At 40.3% G+C, this 20,501-nt stretch overlaps 1 protein-coding gene across 1 annotated transcript in view; it reads left to right on the forward strand.

Annotated features, from left to right (window-relative positions):
* Positions 1–20,501, forward strand: part of VWA3B (von Willebrand factor A domain containing 3B) — a 187,590-nt gene that overhangs the window by 105,545 nt on the left and 61,544 nt on the right. The window contains exons 16-19 of the mRNA XM_013967429.2: positions 9,222–9,364; positions 15,742–15,858; positions 17,549–17,636; positions 17,719–17,875. Coding sequence (XP_013822883.2) covers positions 9,222–9,364; positions 15,742–15,858; positions 17,549–17,636; positions 17,719–17,875 — 505 coding nt within the window. The remainder of the gene's footprint in view (positions 1–9,221; positions 9,365–15,741; positions 15,859–17,548; positions 17,637–17,718; positions 17,876–20,501) is intronic.

Here is a 20,501-nt window from a genome sequence, read left to right on the forward strand (position 1 = left end):
GTCTCCACACTGTTCTCCATAGTGGCTGTACTAGTTTGCATTCCCACCAGCAGTGTAAGAGGGTTCCCTTTTCTCCACACCCTCTCCAGCATTTATTGCTCATAGACTTTTGGATCGCAGCCATTCTGACTGGCATGAAATGGTACCTCATTGTGGTCTTGATTTGCATTTCTCTGATAATGAGTGATGTTAAGCATCTTTTCATGTGTTTGTTAGCCATCTGTATGTCTTCTTTGGAGAAATGTCTGTTTAGTTCTTTGGCCCATTTTTTTATTGAGTTGTTTATTTTTCTGGAATTGAACTCCAGGAGTTGCTTGTATATTTTTGAGATTAGTTGTTTGTCAATTGCTTCATTTGCTATTATTTTCTCCCATTCTGAAGGCTGTCTTTTCACCTTGCTTATAGTTTCCTTTGTTGTGCAGAAGTTTTTAAGTTTAATTAGATCCCATTTGTTTATTTTTGCTTTTATTTCCAGTATTCTGGGAGGTGGGTCATAGAGGATCCTGCTGTGATGTATGTCAGAGAGTGTTTTGCCTATGTTCTCCTCTAGGAGTTTTATAGTTTCTGGTCTTACGTTTAGATATTTAATCCATTTTGAGTTTAATTTTGTGTATGGTGTTAGAAAATGTTCTAGTTTCATTCTTTTACAAGTGGTTGACCAGTTTTCCCAGCACCACTTGTTAAAGAGATTGTCTTTTCTCTATTGTATATTCTTGCCTCCTTTGTCAAAGATAAGGTGTCCATAGGTGTGTGGATTTATCTCTGGGCTTTCTATTTTGTTCCATTGATCTATATTTCTGTCTTTGTGCCAGTACCATAGTGTCTTGATGACTGTGGCTTTGTAGTAGAGCCTGAAGTCAGGCAGGCTGATTCCTCCAGTTCCATTCTTCTTTCTCAAGATTGCTTTGGCTATTCGATGTTTTTTGTATTTCCATACAAATTGTGAAATTATTTGTTCTAGCTCTGTGAAAAATACTGTTGGTAGCTTGATAGGGATTGCATGAATCTATAGATTGCTTTGGGTAGTATACTCATTTTCACTATATTGATTCTTCCAATCCATGAACATGGTATATTTCTCCACCTATTAGTATCCTCTTTGATTTCTTTCACCAGTGTTTTATAGTTTTCTGTATATAGGTCTTTAGTTTCTTTAGGTAGATATATTCCTAAGTATTTTATTCTTTTCATTGCAATGGTGAATGGAATTGTTTCCTTTATTTCTCTTTCAATTTTCTCATTATTAGTGTATAGGAATGCAAGGGATTTCTGTGTGTTGATTTTATATCCTGCAACTTTACTATATTCATTGATTAGCTCTAGTAATTTTCTGGTGGAGTCTTTAGGGTTTTCTATGTAGAGGATCATGTCATCTGAAAACAGTGAGAGTTTTACTTCTTCTTTTCCAATTTGGATTCCTTTTATTTCTTTTTCTTCTCCGATTGCTGTGGCCAAAACTTCCCAAACTATGTTGAATAGTAGTGGTGAAAGTGGGCACCCTTGTCTTGTTCCTGACTTAGGGGAAATGCTTTCAGTTTTTCACCATTGAGGATAATGTTTGCTTTGGGTTTGTCATATACAGCTTTTATTATGTTGAGGTATGTTCCTTCTATTCCTGCTTTCTGGAGAGTTTTTATCATAAATGGATGTTGAATTTTGTCAAAGGCTTTCTCTGCATCTATTGAGATAATCATATGGCTTTTATTTTTCAATTTGTTAATGTGGTGTATTACATTGATTGATTTGTGGATATTGAAGAATCCTTGCATCTCTGGGATAAAGCCCACTTGATCATGGTGTATAATCTTTTTAATGTGTTGTTGGATTCTGATTGCTAGAATTTTGTTAAGGACTTTTGCATCTATGTTCATCAGTGATATTCACCTATAGTTTTCTTTTTTTGTGCCATCTTTATCAGGTTTTGGTATTAGGGTGATGGTGCTCTCATAGAATGAGTTTGGAAGTTTACCTTCTTCTGCAATTTTCTGGAAGAGTTTGAGTAGGATAGGTGTTAGCTCTTCTCTAAATTTTTGGTAGAATTCAGCTGGGAAGCTGTCTGGACCTGGGCTTTTGTTTGCTGGAAGATTTATGATTACAGTTTCAGTTTCTGTGCTTGTGATGGGTCTGTTAAGATTTTCTGTTTCTTCCTGGTTCATTTTTGGAAAGTTGTACTTTTCTAAGAATTTGTCCGTTTCTTCCACGTTGTCCATTTTATTGGCATATAATTGCTGATAGTAGTCTCTTATGACCCTTTGTATTTCTGTGTTGTCTGTTGTGATCTCTCCATTTTCATTTCTAATTTTATTGATTTGATTTTTCTCCCTTTGTTTCTTGATGAGTCTGGCTAATGGTTTGTCCATTTTATTTATCCTTTCAAAGAACCAGCTTTTGGCTTTGTTGATTTTTGCTATGGTCTCTTTTGTTTCTTTTGCATTTATTTCTGCCCTAATTTTTAAGATTTTTTTCCTTCTAGTAACTCTGGGGTTCTCCAATTCTTCCTTTTCTAGTTGCTTTAGTTGTAGAGTTAGGTTATTTATTTGACTTTTTCTTGTTTCTTGAGGTATGCCTGTAGTGCTATGAACTTTCCTCTTAGCACTGCTTTTATAGTGTCCCACAGGTTTTGGGTTGTTGTGTTTTCATTTTCATTCATTTCTGTGCATATTTTGATTTCTTTTTTGATTTCTTCTGTGATTTGTTGGTTATTCAGCAGTATGTTGTTCAGCCCCCATATGTTGGAATTTTTAATAGTTTTTCTCCTGTAATTGAGAGCTAATCTTACTGCATTGTGGTCAGAAAAGATGCTTGGAATGATTTCAGTTTTTTTGAATTTACCAAGGCTAGATTTATGGCCCAGGATGTGATCTATCTTGGAGAAGGTTCCGTGTGTGCTTGAGAAAAAGGTGAAATTCATTGTTTTGGGGTGGAATGTCCTATAGATATCAATTAGGTCTAACTGGTGTATTGTATCATTTAAAGTTTGTGTTTCCTTGTTAATTTTCTGTTTAGTTGATCTATCCATAGATGTGAGTGGGGTATTAAAGTCTCCCACTATTATTGTGTTATTGTTAATTTCCCCTTTCACACTTGTTAGCATTTGTCTTACATATTGCGATGCTCCTATGTTGGGTGCATATATATTTATAATTGTTATATCTTCTTCTTGGATTGATCCTTTGATCATTATGTAGTGTCCTTCTTTGTCTCTCTTCACAGCCTTTGTTTTAAAGTCTATTTTATCTGATATGAGTATTGCTACTCCTGCTTTCTTTTGGTCTCTATTTGCATGGAAAATCTTTTCCCAGCCCTTCACTTTCAGTCTGTATGTGTCCCCTGTTTTGAGGTGAGTCTCTTGTAGACAACATATATAGGGTCTTTGTTTTTGTATCCATTCAGCCAGTCTTTGTCTTTTGGTTGGGGTATTCAACCCATTTATGTTTAAGGTAATTATTGATAAGTATGATCCTGTTGCCATTTACTTTATTGTTTTGGGTTCAAGTTTATACACCCTTTTTGTGTTTCCTGTCTAGAAAAGATCCTTTAGCATTTGCTGGAGAGCTGGTTTGGTGGTGCTGAATTCCCTCAGCCTTTGCTTCTCTGTAAAGCTTTTGGTTTCTCCTTCATATCTGAATGAGATCCTTGCTGGGTACAGTAATCTGGGCTGTAGGTTATTTTCTTTCATCACTTTAAGTATGTCTTGCCATTCCCTCCTGGCCCGAAGAGTTTCTATTGACAGATCAGCTGTTATCCTTATGGGAATCCCCTTGTGTGTTACTTGTTGTTTTTCCCTTGCTGCTTTTAATATTTGTTCTTTGTGTTTGATCTTTGTTAATTTGATTAATATGTCTCTTGGGGTGTTTTGTCTTGGGTTTATCCTGTTTGGGACTCTCTGGGTTTCTTGGACTTGGGTGATTATTTCCTTCCCCATTTTAGGGAAGTTTTCAACTATTAGCTCCTCAAGTATTTTCTCATGGTCTTTCTTTTTGTCTTCTTCTTCTGGGACTCCTATGATTCGAATGTTGGGGCATTTAACACTGTCCTGGAGGTCTCTGAGATTGTCCTCATTTCTTTTAATTAGTTTTTCTTTTTTCCTCTCTAATTCATTTATTTTTACCATTCTATCTTCTAATTCACTAATCCTATCTTCTGCCTCTGTTGTTCTACTATTTGTTGCCTCCAGAGTGTTTTTGATCTCATTTATTGCATTATTCGTTATATATTGACTCTTTTATTTCTTCTAGGTCCTTGTTAAACCTTTCTTGCATCTTCTCAATCCTTGTCTCCAGGCTATTTATCTGTGATTCCATTTTGATTTCAAGATTTTGGATCATTTTCACTATCATTATTCGGAATTCTTTATCAGGTAGATTCCCTATCTCTTCCTCTTTTGTTTGGTTTGGTGGGCATTTATCCTGTTCCTTTACCTGCTGGGTATTCCTCTGTCTCTTCATCTCATTTATATTGCTGAGTTTGGGGTGGTCTTTCTGTATTCTGGCAGTTTGTGGAGTTCTCTTTATAGTGAAGTTTCCTCGCTGTGGATGGGGTTGTACAGGTGGCTTGTCAAGGTTTCTTGGTTAGGGAAGCTTGTGTCGGTGTTCTGGTGGGTGAGGCTGGATTTCTTCTCTCTGGAGTGCAATGAAGTGTCCAGTAATGAGTTATGAGATGTCAGTGGTTTTGGAGTAACTTTGGGCAGCCTGTATATTGGAGCTCAGGGCTGTGTTCCTGTGTTGCTGGGGAATTTGCATGGTATGTCATGCTCTGGAACTTGTTGGCCCTTGGGTGGTGCTTGGTTTCAGTGTAGGTATGGAGGCATTTGATGAGCTCCTATCAATTAATGTTCCCTGGAGTCAGGAGTTCTCTGGTGTTCTCAGGCTTTGGACTTAAGCCTCCTGCTTCTGGTTTTCAGTCTTATTTTTACAGTAGTCTCAAGACTTCTCCTTCTATACAGCACCATTGATAAAACATCTAGGTTAAAGATGAAAAGTTTCTCCACAGTGAGGGACACCCAGAGAGGTTCACAGAGATACATGGAGAAGAGAAGAGGGAGGAGGGAGTTAGAGGTGACCCGAATGAGATGAGGTGGAATCAGAAGAGGAGAGAGCAAGCTAGCCAGTAATCACTTCCTTATGTGCACTCCACAACTGGACCACTCAGAGATGTTCATGGAGTTATACAGAGACGAGAAGAGGGAGGAAGGTGACAGAGGTGGCCAGGAAGATAAAAGGGGGGAATCAAAAGGAGAGAGACAGAGCCAGCCAGTGGTTAGTTCCCTAAGTGTTCTCCACCGTCTGGAACACACAGAAATTCACAGAGTTGGGTAGAGAAGAGAGGGAGTAGGGAGGAGACACAGGCGACCTGGTGGAGAAAAGTGAAGTGAAGTGAAGTTGCTCAGTCATGTCTGACTCTTTGCAACCCCATGGACTGTAGCCTACCAGACTTCTCAGTCCATGGGATTTTCCAGGCAAGAGTACTGGAGTGGGTTGCCATTCCCTTCTCCAGGGGATCTTCCTAACCCAGGGATTGAACCCACATCTCCTGCATTGTAGGCAGACACTTTACCCTCTGAGCCACCAGGGAAGCCCTAAGGAGCGTCCAAAGAGGGGAGAGCAGTCAAGCCAGTAATCTCGCTCCCAAGTAAAAATGGGTACTGAAGATTGGGTTCTTAAAGGTACAAAATTGATAACAAATACCAAAGAGCAAAGATTAAAAATCTAGGGTAGAGTTTGGAATTTCAAAAATATAATATTCAAGAAAAGAAGAAAAAAAAGAGGAAAAAAGTCACAAAAATTATAAAATATATATGTATATATTAAGTTTGCTTTTAAAAAATTGGATCTTTTTTTTTGCAAAGTAATAGTAGGTTATAAAAGTGAAAATTAAAGGAGTAATAGAGGACTTAAAAAATTTTTTTAATTAAAAAGAATGATCATAAAAATAGTAAAAATATATCTAGGACTTTCTCTGGTGTTGTGGGTACTATGGGGTCAGTTTATTTTCAGATAGTTCCTTGGTCCGGCTTTTATTTCTCAAGTTCTATAGGCCCCTTCCTATGTAGTCAGTACTAATGACAGGGTTTTAATCTATTGCACCTGTCACTTCCAAGGCAGTTCCCTCTGTTTTAGCTTCTTCTGTTTGCTGGTCTCTTCAGTGTCCGATTCCCACCCTAACACAAAGAGGGTGGTGGTGGACACTTTTTTTAGGCTCACTTGTTCAGTCGCGCTGTGGGGAGGGAGGGACCCTGCAAACAAATAACACTGGCGTGTGTTCGCAGTGCCTCAGCCACACTGGGCCTGCCCCTGCCCATGGCGCGTGTACCCTCCCTGCCCACAGTGCTCAGGCTCTAGGTTGCTCCGCCGGGAATCGTCCAAGGCCAGCCCTGGGCTGCATGCACCTCCCAGGTCTAAGCCGCTCAGGTTCAGGCACTCGGGTAGTCCTCAGAGGCCCAGACTCAGTTGGGCCTGTGTTTTGTGCTCTTCCCAGGTCCGAGCAGCTCAGGTGACAAGGTGTTTGGCAAACGCGGTCACTGCGAGTTATCGCCTCCCCCATCCCTGCCACTCAGTTTTCTGGGTGTACAACCGGCACACCTTCTCAGGTGGATGTTGACCGTCCAGAACCCCAAGAAGTCTTAGTTAGCAAAGAAGCCTGCTTACAGTTTTGTAGATAATGTCTCTCTGGGGCTGCGATTGTCCCCTTCTGGCTCTGGCTGCCTGTCACCAGAGAGGGATGGTCTGCAGCCGGCTATCTCTGTTCAGGCCTTTGTTCTGTGCGCAGGCCTGGCAGTGTCTTAGGTTAGGGCTGGCTTTTCCCGTGGTAGTTATCCCACAGTCTGGTTTGCTAACCCAAGTTAGTTCGCTCAGATTGCCCTCGGGGCATTCAGGCCAGATCCTTAGTCTAAGCAGCAGCCTGCGCCTCCCTGCCAAGCCCCCGCTTGCTAGTGGCAGGTGCAGGCGTCTGCGCTGCTTCGCTGCTGGGGGAGTTACCGTTGGGCTTATAATCTGTGGGTTTTAATTATTTATTTATTTTTCCTCCCAGTTATGTTGCCCTCTGTGCTTCCCAGGCTCGCCACAGACTTGGCAGTGAGAGTGTTTTCTGGTGTTTGGAAACTTCTCTTTTTAAGACTCCCTTCCCGGGAGTAAGCTCCCTCCCTACCTCTTTTGTCTCCTTTTTTGTCTTTTATATTTTTTCCTACCTCCTTTCAAAGACAATGGGCTCTTTTCTGGGTGCCTGATGTTCCTCTGCCAGCATTCAGAAGTTGTTTTGTGGAATTTACTCAGCGTTTAAATGTTCTTTTGATGAATTTGTGGGGAAGAAAGTGGTCTCCCCATCCTATTCCTCTGCCATCTTAGGACCGCCTCTGTGAGAGTTCTTTTAAAACATCACATAGTATGATTATGTTAGGATTTTTGTTTAAGCAAAGGGAACTCATAATCTAACAATTTAATGATTGGCTTACAGAAGCCACAAACTCATCCTTTTTTAAATTTTGATTTTTTTTGGTCATACCAAATGGCATTACATATGGGATTTGAGTTCCCCAACTGGGGATCAAACCTGTGCAGTGGAAGTGCAGAGTCTTAACCACTGGACTGCCAAGGAAGCCTCACATACTCATCCTTATATGCAGGTTCTCAAATCCGGTGTGATCCTTAAGGATGTCTCACCTGCACCCAATGTGGATATCCTGCACCCCCACCACAACACACGAAGGTGACAGAGCAGAGTAGGGGTGCGCTGTTGTGAAGATTTGACTCAGGGTCACGACTGAAGCGACTTAGCATGCATGCATGCTTTGAAGAAGGAAATGGCAACCCACTCCAGTATTCTTGCCTGGAGAATCCCAGGGACGAAGGAGCCTGGTGGGCTGCCATCTATGGGGTCGCACAGAGTTGGACGCGACTGAGCAACTTAGCAGCAGCAGCAGGAGGCTCAAGGGCTGGACTTCACTCTTGGACCTTGGTGAATCCTTAACTTCTCTCCACACCTGTTGATTGCTGTGGGTCTCAGTTTCTTCCTCGTTAAGATGATGTGGTCGTAGGATTTGAGATAGATGATTTTTCACGTCTTTCCCATGCTATATGCTATTAATAATATGTCTAAAATCAAAACCACCCCAGCACTCAGTAAATGTGTCAAATCTTACATGATTTTACATTGTACAGATATTCAGACATCATAGCATTCATGTATCACAGCATATAAATATTCTATCAGGAATGGAAAACAAATTTATGGTTACCAAAGGAGATAGTAGGGAATGGGGGGAGTTTGGGATTAACAGTGGGAGGAGTTTTGAATTAACAGATATACACCATTATATATAAAACAGAATAACTTTATTCTGGGCTTCCCTATTGTAAACAACAAGGACCTACTGTATAGCACACTCAATATTTTTTAATAACCTATAATGGAAAAGAATCTGAAAAATGTATATATATGTGTATGTGTATATATATGTATAATGTATGTATAACATATATATGTATAATATATATATATAATGTGTATATATATAAAACTGAATCACTTTGTGCTCTTAAAACTAACACAACACTGTAAATTAACTATAGTTCAATTTAAAAATGACAAACAAGAAATGCCCCAACAGGAGTATATCTTTTTACTTAGAAGTGAAAGAAAAGGTGAAAGTTGCTCAGTTGTGTCAGACTCTTTGTGACCCCATGGACTGTGGCCTACCAGACTCCTCTGTCCTTGGGATTCTCTGGGCAAGAATACTAGAGTGACTTGCCATTTCCTTCTCTGATTCTAAATAAATATACATAAAATAGAATCTCTTTTAAGGGCTGGATTATTAACCTCAAGTGAAAGTTGATCAGTCGTGTCCAACTCTTTGTGACCCCATGGACTATACAGTCCATGGAATTCTCCAGGCCAGAATATTGGAGTGGGTAGCCTTTCCCTTCTCCAGGGGATCTTCCCAACCCAGGGATTGAATCGAGGTCTCCCACATTGCAGGCAGATTTGTGATAGCAAAGTGGAAAGAAGTTGAAAATATGTACTAGTCAGGATTTCTTCATCGAAATTCACTGTCTTCCTATTAGCAAATTAAGCATTTAATAAATGCCCATCAGAACAAAGAGAAAATAAAAACATTCCTAGACAAAAATTAATTGTAGCTAGCAGACCTACCCTTAAAGACTGAACACAGGAAGTTCCCACATTTTTTCTTTCATCATCTTTGTCTACTTTTTAATCTAAAACAGGCATCAAAAGGAAATTTGTTCCATGGTTTCAACCCCAGAAAAATGTGCAAAACCTCATGCTGATGTCAAATCATCACGAATGCCAAAAATACCAGAGGACCCATCAAGTCAAAAGATTCAGAGAAAGAAAGTGCTCCACGCAGGTATCTGTAAACAAAATGTTTGAATCTCATGACTGGTTTTCCTTCAGTGCAAGAATGTATTAACAGGAATAAAGGAGGAATAAAGCTAAAGCCTCATAACATTTTAAAAGAAGCCTAAACTTGTGTTTGTTAAACTGAAGTTATTATTGAAGTAATTGTACATTCCCGTGCACTTGTGATAAATCATACAGAGAGATCCTGTATACCTGCTCTTCACCCAGCTACCCGCAACGGTCACATGTTGGAAAAAAAAAAGTCCAGTTTTGCAACCAGGATATTGACATTGATGCAATCCACAATCTTAGTCAGATGCCCCAGTTTTACATGTGTTCGTGTGTGTGTGTGTACTTCTCTGATTTTATCGCGTGTGATTTCATATCCCCCCCTCCCTACAGTCAAGATACAGAACATTTCCATCACCACAAAGATCCCTGACCTTGCTGTTTTATAACAACACCCATTTCCCTCCAACACCCTTTCCCATCTAGTGGGAACTACTAAGTTCTCCATTTCTAAAATGTTGTCATTTCAAAAGCGTTATGTAAATGGAATCATACAACTCATAACCTGTGGGTTTTGGCTTGTTTCACTCAACATATTTGCCCCAGACTCATCCAAATTTTTTACAGGTATCAACACTTCAGTCCTCTTCATTACAGAGTAGTAGCATGTGATATGGGTGCTCCAGAGTTGGTTTAACCATTCATCTGTTGATGGACATCTGAGTTGTTTCTAGTTTGGGGCTATTACGAATAAAGCAGTTCTAAACATTTTTGTGTGAACATAATTTTTCATTTCTTTAAGATAAAGCCCAGGAGTGCAGCTGTTGATTCATATAGTATTGAATGTTTAGTTTTATAAGAAGCTGCCAGACTATTTGCTGGAGTGGCTGTGCCATTTCATATTATCACAGTAATCAATGAGTGATTCAGTTTCTCTACATTCTTGCCGGAACTTGGTATCAGTTCAGTTCAGTTCAGTCACTCAGTCGTGTCTGACTTTGCAACCCCATGAATCGCAACACACCAGGCCTCCCTGTCCATCACCAACTCCTGGAGTTCACTCAAACTCATGTCCATCGAGTCCGTGATGCCATCCAGCCATCTCATCCTCTGTCGTCCCCTTCTCCTCCTGCCCCCAGTCCCTCCCAGCATCAGGGTCTTTTCCAATGAGTCAACTCTTTGCATGAGGTGGCCAAAGTACTGGAGCTTCAGCTTTAGCATCATTCCTTCCAAAGAACACCCAGGGCTGATCTCCTTTAGAATGGACTGGTTGGATCTCCTTGCAGTCCAAGGGACTCTCAAGAGTTTTCTCCAACACCACAGTTCAGAAGCATCAATTCTTGGGCGCTCAGCAAACTTGGTATAGATTGTCATAAATATTTTTTTTATTTTCAGGGGCTTCCCTGGTGACTCAGTCACTAAAGAATCCGCCTGCCAATGCAGGAGATGTGGGTTCAGTTCTTGTGTTGGGAAGGTCCCCTGGAGGAGGAAATGGCAATCCACTCCTGTGTTCTTGTCTGGAAAATTCCATGGACAGAGGAGCCTGGCAGGCTACAGTCCATAGGGTTGCAAAGAGTCAAACACGACTGAACACATACACACACACACTTTTTAACTGTTCTGATAGGCGTGTAACATCTCATGGTGATTTTTACTTGCATTTCCGTAATGACTAGTAATATGGAATATCTTTTTACGTGCTCATCTGCAGTCCTTAGATCCTCCTCAGTTAAATGTCTGCACACATGGGCTTTGTGCATAGTCTATAAGCATCGTTTGTTTTTTATTGGTGAATTTTGAGAGTTCACTCTCATGGTCACAAATGGCTGCTCCACTTCCAGGCTCTCAGAACAGAACTTGTTCATATATAGAGGACTTACTGTATTTGGAACAATTACAAATGGTATTGGTTTTTTAATATAGCTTATCATATGTTTATTGTTAGTGTAGCAATATGTGATACATTTTGTGTGATGATCCCATAATGGACAACCTTACAGAACTCACTTAGTGGGTCTAGGTTTTCTGATTTTGTGGGTTTTTTACCATTTTCACATATACAATATGTTATCGGCAGATTGGGATGGTTTTATCTTCTTTTCCAGTCTTTCTGGCTTTATCTCTTTTTCTTGCCTTGCTGCAAAAGCTAGAATTTCCAGTAGTATATTTAATAAAGGTAATGAGAGTGAGCATCCTTGCCTTTATCCTGGTCTTAAAAGGGAAAGATATTCAATCTTTCACCAGTAAATATGATTTTAGCTGTAGGTTTTTTGTACATACTCTTTGTTGAGGAAGTTCCCCTCATTCCCAGTTTTCTGAGAGCTTCTATCATGAATTGGTACTGGATTTTGTCAAATGCTGTATCTATGTCAAATGATATGTTGTTGCTTAGTGGCTAAGTTGTGTCCAACTCTTTTTGATCCTATGGACTGTGACCCGCCAGGCTCCTCTGTCCATGGGATTTCTGCGGCAAGAATACTGGAGTGGATTGCCATTTCCTTCTCCAGGGCATCTTGCCCACCCAGGGATCTCCTGCATTGGCAGGCAGGTTCTTTACCACTGAGGCACCAGGGAACAGGGAACAGTGAAAGTCACTCAGTTGGGTCTGACTCTTTGCAACCCCATGGACTGTACAGTCCATGGAATTCTCCAGGCCAGAATACTGGAGTGGGTAGCCTTTCCCTTCTCCAGGGAATCTCCCCAACCCAGAAATTGAACCGGATCTCCAGCATTGCAGGATTCTTTACCAGCTGAGCCACAAGGGAAGCCCCATCAAATGAGAGATCATGTATCATATGATATTTCTTCTTTAGTCTATTGATATGGTGGATTACATCGATTGCTTTCAAATGTTGAAGCAGCCTCATATGTTTAGAAAATCTCCCTCTTGGCCTCGGTGTTTATTTCCAGTGCTTTTGAGTGTAACTCTTTGCATGGTTTTTGTAATGGTTTCTCTGAGTATAACAGCCTATAAATGTGACTTACAACACTCTTCTGGTATCAACATTTTACCAGTTTTTTTGTGAGTGTGGAGATCTTCCTTCAGTTTAGGTTTCTTTGCTGTCCCTAGTTTTCAATGTCATTGGCTTGAGTATCAGGTGATGCTGTAACTTTTGTTTAAATCATCGAATATAAATCTCATGAAGAACAGATAATCTATTGTATTTACTGTATTTTTCTCTTTTGTTCTTTCTTCCTTCCTGATTCTCCAAAATTCCTTCTTTTCTCATTTACTTTCTCTTTGAAGAACTTCCTGTGTTCAGTCTTCAAGGGGAAGTCTGCTGGCCACAGTAATTTTTTTCTTTGTCTAGGAATGTTTTTTACTTTCTCCTCATTCCTGAAGGACATTTTTGCCTTGTTCAGAATTTGCAGCTGATTGTTCTTTCCTGTCTGTAGCTGAAAACATAGTGCCTCTTTCTCAGGCTGCCTACACTTTAAAAGTGAAATTTGCTCAGATTCAAACTGCTGCTTCCTTCTAGGTACTGCTTCCTTTCTCTCTGGCATGCTTTTTAAATTTTTTCTTTGTCTCTAATTTTCAAATGTTTAACTATAATGCGTCTTGGCATGGATTTCCTTGGGTTTATTCTGTTTGGGGTTGCACAGCTTCTTGATTTGTATGTTGTATCTTTCACCAAATTGGGGGCACTTTCATCTATTACTTCTTCAAGTAGTCTCTCAGTCCCACTTTTATCCTCTGTGTCTTAGAACTCTGATGATATGAATGTTGGATATTTTGCTGTTATCCCACAGACCCCTGAGGCTCTGTTTATCTTTTCTTGTTGTATTTTCTCTCTATTGTTAAAATAGGCTGAATTCTATTATCCTGTTCCCAAAGTTCTCTGATACTACCCTCTGCTATTTTCACTCTGCTGTTAAGTTCACCCAAAATGTTTTTCATTTGTTATTTTTCAATTCTACAATTTCCACTTAGAAATTTTTATAACTTCTATTTCTTTGCTGAGATTTTTCTATTTGTGTCAAGGGAATTTTATAATTAATGGCTGAACCATTTTTCTGACAGTTTCTTTGAGATCCTTGTCAGAGAATTCCAGCTTCTGATTCATTATGGTGTTAACATCCTTTGATTGTTTTTTCTCCTTCAAAGTGTGACTTTCTTGATTCCTGATATGATGGATGATTTTTTTTTTATAGTTTCCTGAATGTTCTTTTATGTTAGGGACCCTGGCTGCTATTTATATCTTTTATTTTAGATAGCAGTTGTCCTGTTTAAACTTGACACATAAGTCTCACTTTGGCCTGCTCTTTTGGGTTCTAATGGTCATTTCATTTTCACAGCCTTTGTGGTATCATTTTGGTGCTTGGTTACCTGGTGTTATTGTGGCTCCCACTGGTCCCTTTATGGTGCTTCCTGAGGGACCGGAGGAGTCTCCCCAGGCCAGGAGGCTATACGTCTCTCAGTGAGGAAGGTTGTGATGGCTTCCTCTGCCATACACACTGTCTCTTTTATTTCCCCATGTCTCTGGGCAGAGGAGGAGAGCGTTATACCCACAGAGACCAAAGAAGTATTTGCTGTAGCTTGGTCCCTCTTTCATGATCTGTCCATTTGCCCTAGTCTCTCTGTCTTAAGCCCATGGGGACAAAGAGGATTCCCATTCTGGCCACTCGTGTGGCAGCATCCCTTTTGCCATTCCTGCCTGGTCGTTCCAGTGAACCTGACTTTTGCTAGAAATGCTACCCGCTACTCATCCTAAATGTTTTAATGGCCTTTTGTCACTTGCACCATTTCACTTAGATTTGGGATTGTTGCTATTGTTAGGCAGCCCTGTGCCAAATTTTTTTCTGATTCAATTTTTAATTTAGAATAGTGATGAAATGTGGTGTTAGACTATACAGAGCTGGGGGAGTAGTTAAATGCTTGAATCCACTGCCAGATAAATATGTCTTCACTCATTATTTGCCGTTTGGGAATAGTAGAGTTTTCATGTCTGGAAACTTTGGGAGCTAAATTTCATTTTCATTTGGACACATCTGTTGTTTCTACCCAGCAATTTTGACCAAGATGGCCTGCTGGTATAGTGAGGAACAGGAGTTCACCTCTCCTATGTGGATCATTTGTCTCTTTTGCTCACAGACACAGCTCCCTAGAAAATTCATCCTTCCAAATTCCTTGTTACAGAGGCAGTGGAGACAGGAATCACCCTATTTGTTGCCTAGAAAAACAGTGACTATCACATAGCACACTCCTAACTCCACACATGGAAACTACTGGGGTTATCTTTCTGTGTTTAAGGCAATGCAGATTATTAGCTAATTTTCACTCTAATTTCTTGCAAGAAAGGATAAGTCCCTTCTTGTTGAAAACAGGACACATTTTGTTTACGAATACTACATAAAGCTTTGGTACTACATAAAGGCCTCCAGATCACAAAGTACAGACAACAATTACAATTAGTGTGGTTTCTGTGATCCCATGGGAAAAGTAATCAAATATCTTGGTGCAAATGCATTATCCTCTGAAGCAGTAATCCCCAACCTTTTTGGCACCAGTGACCAGTTTCATGGAAACCCATTTTTCCACGGACTGGGGTTGGGGGAGCGGGGATGGTTTGCAGATGATTCAAATGCATTTCATTTCTTGTGCACTTTATTTCTATTATTACATCAGCTCCACCTCAGATCATTATGCATTAGATCCCAAAGATTGGGGAACCCTGCTCTATCTAAAGCACACAGATTCAATGTCATTATTTACTGAGTGTCTACTTGCTATTTGAAAGGGCCCAACAGAGGGTAGAAAAGAATACAAATAAAAGTGTAGACAGCAGCTGTGGTGGGCAGAGCTTCTAAAATGACCTACAGAGAGGTCCCGCTCTAAACCGTGCACCCTGTGAAGGTAATGGACATCACTCCCTTGATTATGTTATGTGATCCTCAGTCAGGGTTCCTAGGAGAGCCCCGTGTACTCACATGAGCCCCTGAATGTGGGAGCTTTTACCAGATGGTGGCAGAAGAGGAAGTCAGAGAGATTTGGGGCAAGAGGGGAAACAGTGTGCCATTGCTGGCTTGAAGATGGAGGGGTCCATGAATAGGAATGGGGGTGATTAAGAAGCTGAGACCCCTACGTAACAGCCAGCAAGGAAAAGGGACCTAAGTCCTCCAACCACAAGGAAATAATTTCTGCCAACAAGCTGAAGGAACTCAGAAGCAGATCTCTATCCGAGAGGGGCAGAGCTTGAACTCAGATCAGTAGAATCCACCATTACACAGCATCTACTTGGTGGCAGCACTGTCCCCCTGAGGGTTGGGAGACTAAACCTGCTTTCTTTTTAAAGTCTCCAAGGACATAGCTGCATCTCCTGAAGCACCTCCTTCCATCCCAAATTCCTTTAACCCTTCTCCCTGTGACACCCACAGAACCAACCAAAACCAGCCTGCTCAGAAGCCAGCTGACCACCCTCAAGAGCTCAGCCTGCAGTGAGAGGAGGGACAGGCTTTCCAGTTCTAGCAGCTGGAACATGCCAAGTGACAGGGGTAAGCTATTGAGGGTCTATACATCAGGAAGCCCAAGCTGGTCTCCCCTCCCCAGTGCGTCTTCTCCTGAAAGAGCTGAGGAGAGAGAGTTTGAGAGGATACAGATCATTTTTAAGTGAGTCTAGGTTTATACCTCTTCGAAGGACTCCCTTGTAAGCCAGGTTGTCTTGCTTTAGTGAGCTGGACTTCCTTAGGGCCAGACTTGCATTTATCCTTCCCTGGTTGTTTAATACACCCTTGGCTCATGTAACCACTGGCACTACCGGTGGTGCTGGCGGCCACTCCGTGTTTTGAATTTGAAAACCTAGTACTTCACAGTTGGTTTATTTTCTTCCATTCATTCACAGGTGGTATCATCTGACGAGCACCTCTCTGATCTATATTGTCAGCCTTATGGGAGCTAAATATGAGGAAAGTTTGACTTTTCCACTTAGTTTTTATTGATAATATCATTATTTTTAAAATAGTAAATTTAAAGACTTAATTTCCTAACATTTTAATTCCTGTAGCACTTTTCCCTATGTTTCATAGGGTTAATAAATAATAAGCCCCCAGCTAAACACGCACATCCGCACAACCCCTTAAGTAGGAGAAAGTGCATGAGGGACAAATTTATACCTGCTGTTATTGAGCCATAGCTTAATCAAACCCTGTGTTCTTCAGTGCTGATCTGTGGGGTGCCTTTTCCTCAATTTTAATTAACCTGCCATATTTCCTAAATCTTCTACGTGCACAGTCCTTTAAAAGGATTACCATATGATGACTGGGATGTAATTTCTTAGGCATTTAACTAGCTCACTCCCAAACACCCCTTCTTCTACTAATTCAATTAGCTAATATTGCTTTTCATTTGTAAATCCAAGCTTCTATAAAAATAGACATTAAAAATTCCAAATAATAGTTTGAAAATTTGAACTTACAACTAAATAGGACTTAGTAGGGATTTTGGTTTTCCACATAGAGCTGAGGAATCAGGGACTAAACTGTCAAAAACTGCTATGTTGAACGAGGCTGTCCTATGTAGTCTGGGGGGAGTCTAATGAGGGCAGCACTGAATAATTATTGGCTCATGACATTCTTATTTGACATTTAGAAGATACATTTTCTGGAGTGTGAGAGAATGAGTCCGTCTCATCCTTCCACAGGAGAAGGCAATGGCATCCCACTCCAGTACACCTGCCTGGAAAATCCCATGGACGGAGGAGCCTGGTAGGCTGCAGTCCATGGGGTCGCTGAGGGTGAGACACGACTTGAGCGACTTCACTTTCACTTTTCACTTTCATACATTGGAGAAGGAAATGGCAACCCACTCCAGTGTTCTTGCCTGGAGAATCCCAGGGATGGGGGAGCCTGGTGGGCTGGCTCTATAGGGTCACACAGAGTCTGACACGACTGAAGTGACTTAGCAGCAATAGCAGCAGTATCCTTCCACAGAGAGAGATCTCAGTGGGTATGGGGTGAGGTAGATTAGTTAAACAATGTGAGTACCTATTACCCATGCATCAGCCTTTAGTGTCCATTGCAAATTCATCTTGCCTATAACCCACTCTGAGAGATAAGCTCTTGGAAATAAAGTCCATTCATTAGTCCTCAGACACAACTGAACCCAGAGATGAGTGTGATCCTTTTGCATTTTGATATGAACCCCACATGTGAGGAAATTATACAGCTTCCATTTTCTTTTCTACAGAAATGGGCATCCTGCTGACAAATGAGTTTCCAGATGACAAGTCATTAAAAAGATTGACTCGAGAAGGAAGCCAAGTTTATGACCAAGAGTGAGTACTTCAATTTTACTAGGCCAGGCTTGTTATGTTTTTGTTTGATATGTCTTAAAACGTCACAGTCTCATGTTCTTAGTTCTGCAGAAATGTCTTCAGCAACCTGGCTCAAAATCCACGGCTTGGCGGCCAAGAAGCTCACTATCATGGATGCTTTGTCCATGGCTGCCATTCCTCATAGCTCCACCTATGTCCCTGTTCTAGACAAGCACGTTGTTTCCAAAGTCTTTGATGAGGTAAAAGTGATTTTCTATATGTCCCTGCTTGATGTACTTTTCATTTCCTGCTTACATAGAAAGTAATCCATTTAATGTCTTGTACAGTTGTAATAGAAATGTATTTCAGCCATTGGGAAAAAATCATTTGTAAAGACAATGAAAAGTAGAGGGAGAAGCTCTTAAGCATTTTTGCTTCTAAGCTGAGAAGAAATTGGCCTCTGTTTGGTTGGCAGTTTATGGCTCCTTGCTAATGGATGGCAGTGTGGAGCTGCAGAAATGTCTGAAAAGCCTCTAGGTCAGAGTCACGAGTCATGAGAGAATATCATTCAATATCAAAGGTCAGAGAGAACTTGTGGGAAATTATGATCCTCCTTTGCTTACCTTCTCTTCCTAAATACAGTGGCATCTTTTCCATCATAAAAGTCTCCAAAGGAAAAAGTCAAAAAGAGGGAGGGAAAGAGAACCACATTGGGCTGAGAGAGAGAAACATGTTGAGTGATTTTTAAGAAGGAAAATAAATGGAAGAGTATTGAGGGTTCTGTTTAGAAAGCAAAGCCAACGAAACAGGACATGTATTTTTTTCCTGTGCCTTCCACCATGGGCACTCATGCTCAGGGCCTTCTGTGGCATCACAAATTCTCACCACAAGCCTGTGAGCACTTAGCACACACATGCTCTCCTCATTCCATTATTGATAGGAGCAAGAATCATGACAATGAAGGGAATAATGCTGCAGTAAATTCCAGTTTCACCCTCAAAGCACACTTGTATCTTTTATTTACTATTTTCTCTAACTGGAAGAGACCCTCAACTAAAGAAAAGAATGGGAAAACAATGATTGAAAAATATAAACCCTCTGGGTGAGATATACAGCTTTTATGTTTGGACCTAACAGTTTTTTTGAAAAGTAGACAAAAAGTAGAATGGAGCTGAAAAGGAAACATGAATCTTAACCTACTTCACTGAGAATTTTAATTTACTTTTACTCCAGTGTCCCGTGTACGGCCACGTCTGTCTGGGTAGAATTGTAAAGCATTGTTTGGTTTCGTCCCAGCCATTTGTTTCATTCATGACTTATGTATGGGCTGTTTCTTCTTCTGGAACACAATGCTGTTTTGGTTTTCATGTTTCCTGGACCAGCAGCAAATATATCACCTTGGAAATGAAGTGTTGAGCAGAGAGGTTGCCCTGGCAGCTCTTCATTACAAGATGCTAACCAGCATGTTCAGTTTTCAGCGGACCAGATAACTTTACCCTTAGCTCTTTCAAAACAATGAATTCATCACCAAGTCATACACAGAGTAAAACTGCTTTTGCTATTTGATGAATCTGGAATTTAAAGCTCTTTATTGCCAGTTGCTTTGGGAAAAAAAAAGAATGCGGAAACAATAGTTTTTGCATCATTGAAAAGGCCACTACAACATCACACACCATCCTACCTTTAACAGCATCTCATCAAAGCTTCCTGCTTTGCTCTAATCTGGGTCCAGCACATAGCCTTGTGACCAGGTAGGCTGGGCTTGCACCCACCTCTGTCACTTACTCCTGACAGGCCATGGCAAGGTCTTCAATCAGGTATGAGGAGCCCTCATGCTGGGTTCTTTTTTTAAATATTTATTTTTATTAATTTATTTGGCTGCACCGGGTCAGTTGGGATCTTAAGTTGAGGCATGTGGGATCTAGTTCCCTGACCAACAATTGGCAAACCCAGGCCCCCTGTGTTGGGAGTATGGAGTCTTCGTCACTGGACCTCAGGAAAGTCCCTCATACAAGATTCTGAGAGAAGCATTTTATCTCATCAAAGTGTCTGATCTAAAACTTACAGCAACCTAGTGAGTGACTGTTTATCTCATCATTTAGCTAACAAGGAATGTTAGGGATGCTGCTAAGGGCATAACATTTTAGTGCTTTCAAATATAATAGCATTGAAAACTGTGTTGATAGAAAAGTTAATTAAAAATTTAAAAGGACAGTTAATACAAAAACTATATGTATTCATTGTATAGAAAAATTGGAAAATACAGATAAGTAGAAAAGAATCATACATTAGAATATAATTCCTCACAGATGAATTATTTGATAACTGCCTAATCAAAGCTTTTTCATTACATATATTGTCTTTTGTTCTCTGTTTTGTTTTACAAAATGAAGTAGAACTGAAGATACTCTGCACCTTGATTTTTACTCAACAATCTATTTTGAACATCATTCCATACCAGAAAATTTCATTCATAAAATTTACAAATTCAAATTTCATTTATAAAGTTTACATTAAAAAATAATCTTCTATTTTCTAAAAGTTTAGATTGACGTTTGTGAGATGTAACCTACCCTGTTGTAAGTAATGTATTTTCGTGGGTTTATGAATGATTTTATTGACACACCTCTTTGCCAGTTAATTTTGTGGCCCTGCCTTCAGTTTGCTCTATGGAAACCTGGAAATGTTTCTATTTACAAAGCAGAGGTTTGGGACTTCCCCAGTGATGCAGTGGCTAAAGACTCTGCCTTCTAATTCAGGGGGTTCCAGTTTGATCCCTGGTCAGGGAACTAAGATCCCACATGCCATGGAGTACGGCCAAAAATTAAATAAACATAATTTGTTTAAATAAATAAATACAAGCAGAGGTTTAAGCTTTAGCACTCA

The sequence above is a fragment of the Capra hircus genome, chromosome 11, assembly GCF_001704415.2.
Source record: "Capra hircus breed San Clemente chromosome 11, ASM170441v1, whole genome shotgun sequence".
Classification (NCBI taxonomy): Eukaryota; Metazoa; Chordata; class Mammalia; order Artiodactyla; family Bovidae; genus Capra; species Capra hircus.